This window comes from Sciurus vulgaris, assembly GCF_902686455.1.
Source record: "Sciurus vulgaris genome assembly, chromosome: 2".
NCBI classification, from domain to species: Eukaryota; Metazoa; Chordata; class Mammalia; order Rodentia; family Sciuridae; genus Sciurus; species Sciurus vulgaris.
The window spans coordinates 82,489,839-82,492,652 of record NC_136462.1 but is presented as its reverse complement, the minus strand read 5'-3'; the positions used below and the strand labels follow the sequence as shown (position 1 = coordinate 82,492,652).

The 2,814-nt window shown below is 40.4% G+C and overlaps 1 protein-coding gene across 1 annotated transcript; it reads left to right on the top strand.

Annotated features, from left to right (window-relative positions):
* Positions 1-1,058: 1,058 nt before the first annotated feature.
* LOC306653678 (olfactory receptor 4F15-like) lies at positions 1,059-2,126 on the top strand (the record flags this gene model as incomplete). The annotated part of the gene is given in 3 exon segments (XM_079126679.1): positions 1,059-1,066; positions 1,156-1,282; positions 1,284-2,126. Coding segments are annotated over 3 exon segments (978 nt in total).
* Between the last annotated feature and the right edge of the window lie 688 nt (positions 2,127-2,814).

The window sequence follows — 2,814 nt, the reverse complement described above, 5'->3', positions numbered from 1 at the left end:
AGGTGTGTGTGGTAAAGATTTTTTCCCAATATGTAGGCTCTCTGTTCATGTTATTGATTAATTTCTTTGCTGAGAAGTTTTTTAGTTTGAATCCATCCATTGATTGATTCTTAATTTGACTTCTTGCACTTTAGGATGCTTGTTGAGGAAATCAGGTCCTAAGCCAACATGATGAAGAATTGGGGCTACTTTTTCTTTTAGTAGGTGTAGGGTCTGTGTTCTAATTCCTGTCTTTGATCCACTTTCAGTTGATTTTTGTGCAGGGTGAGAGATAGAGGTTTAATTTCATTTTGTTACATATGAATTTCCTATTTTCCAGAACCATTTGTTGAATAGGCTATCTTTTATCCAATGTATATTTTTGGCACCTTGGTCTACTATGAGATAACTGTATTTATGTACATTTGTCTCTGTGTCTTCTATTTTGAGCCATTGGTCTACCTGCCTATTTTGGTACCAATACCATGCCGTTTTTGTTACTATTGTTCTGTAATCCAATATATCTTTTCAATCCCTTAGTATTTTCAAGACACTGTATAGGGAAACTATCAAAATAAAAACTTGAAAGAATGATGATTTATAGTTTTGTTTAGTTTACAATCATATCAGAAGAAAAGACACATGACCAACAAGTACAGTAAGTAAATGTGGACGTATAAGAGGGTCATAAGGAAGGGGTGACAGATGAGTTGCCATTTGATTTGAGTATTAAAGAATGAATAATGTCCTTAGAAGTGCAAATTAGAGAATACAATTTCTGGTTTGAGCAACAAAATCAGTCATAGAATCCTACACCTCTCCACCAAGTGACAGTCCTCTTTGTGTGTCTGGAATACGTGATTGCCTACTACTCCTCCAGGGAGGATGGTTAGCATTGATCACACTGTCACAGCGAGTTAATGTCAGTGCATTTTGTGGTTTTATCAGGTGCTGCCGTGCGCCAGTCCACTAGACTGCTCGCATTCCAGGCCTGGTGTTAGCGAGCCCTGAGGAAGCTCATTGACTGACATACCTAACAACAGCATTTAGTGGTCAGCAGAATCTTACATTTTTGTGAAATGCTCAGGTAATATTGGCACCCATAATTTATATACTTTTCCACAGAGGAAAATAATGTAATACTAATAATTTTAATTTTCTCATCCTTTCCTTTAGGAAACATGAAGTGAACCTACCAAATGAGCCAGTGAATGGACCAAACCACTCTGTAGTGTCTGAATTTGTGTTCCTGGGACTCTCCAATTCCTGGGAGACCCAGATTTTTTCTTTTTTGCTTTTGTTGCCTCTTTTATGTGTCCAGTTTGGCAGGAAACCTCCTCATAGTTGTCACTGTGACCTCTGACCGTTACTTGCACTCCCCCATGTATTTTTTGCTGGCCAACCTTTCTGTCATTGATCTGATATTTGGCTCCATTGCAGCACCCAAGATGATCTATGACCTCTTCCGGAAGCAGAAAGTCATCTCCTTTGGGGGCTGTGTAGCTCAGATCTTCTTCAGCCATGCTGTTGGGGGCACTGAGATGGTGCTGCTCATAGCCATGGCCTTTGACAGGTATGTGGCCATATGCAAGCCTTTGCACTACCTGATCATCATGAGTCCACGGAGGTGCATTTTGATCTTAGTGGGCGCCTGGACCATTGGTCTCCTTCACTCATCAGCCCAGTTGGCTTTTGTTGTTAACTTGCCCTTCTGTGGGCCCAACGTATTGGACAGCTTTTACTGTGACCTACCTCGGCTCATCAGACTGGCCTGCACAGATACTTACAAACTGGAGTCCATGGTCGCTGCTGACAGTGGGCTCATCTCCCTGGGTGCATTCTTCCTGCTCGTCCTCTCTTACGTCTTCCTTCTGGCTACCCTCCAGAAGCACTCCTCAGGAGGCTCTTCCAAGGCTCTTTCCACTCTCTCAGCTCATGTTACTGTGGTGGTTTTATTCTTCGGTCCATTGATTTTTTTCTATGTGTGGCCTTCTCCTTCAACACATCTGGACAAATTTCTAGCTGTGTTTGATGCGGTTTTGACTCCATTTCTAAATCCCCTCATCTACACATTCAGGAACAGGGAGATGAAGGGAGCAATGAGGAGAGTGTTCAGTCTGCTCCTGGGTGTTCGAAAAATCACCTGAGTGACTTGGTTGAAACAAAATCAAAGTGAGTATTGAAAGCCCATAATAGTCAATCCTCTTGAGGATGAGACTTTCTGCTAGGCATTATTGAGTGTTCACAAGCATTCATCAACTGTCTGGTGCGTCTGTTTTGTTCCCATGGAAGAAAGGGTGCCATTCTTCTTGAAGAGAAAGATGGATTTTATGTACCACATAGAAATCAAAGGTTATACTATATCAAATATTATATTTAATTCCTAAAGAACAGTGCCAATGATAGCTTTTACCTATATTAATGGTGTAAATAAGTTTGTTTTGTGGGACATCTGAACTACTGCTTTTCAGGTGTCCTGCCCTACTGTTGGTGTACTTGTTCACAGCAGGCTTTCCTATCTGTGTGTCCTACATCTTCTCTTCACCTGTTCTGCTCTATTATCTTAGTCATGAGCAAACAGTAGCAATCACCTTTAGAATTTGTGATGTCTTACATATTCTAATGCAGAAGTCTTTCTTCCACACTTTGTTCTATACATTGAAGAGTGTTTCCTATTTTATGTTTACTCAAATAGATCAGGTGTTGGCAAATGTTCTTCAAAGTATTAGATTGTTAGTAGTCACTCACTTTCGCTGTTGTAATTAGGAAATAGCCATACACAACTCAAAAATTAATGGCCAAAGTCCAATAAAACTCTTCTCAAAAATAGCAGCA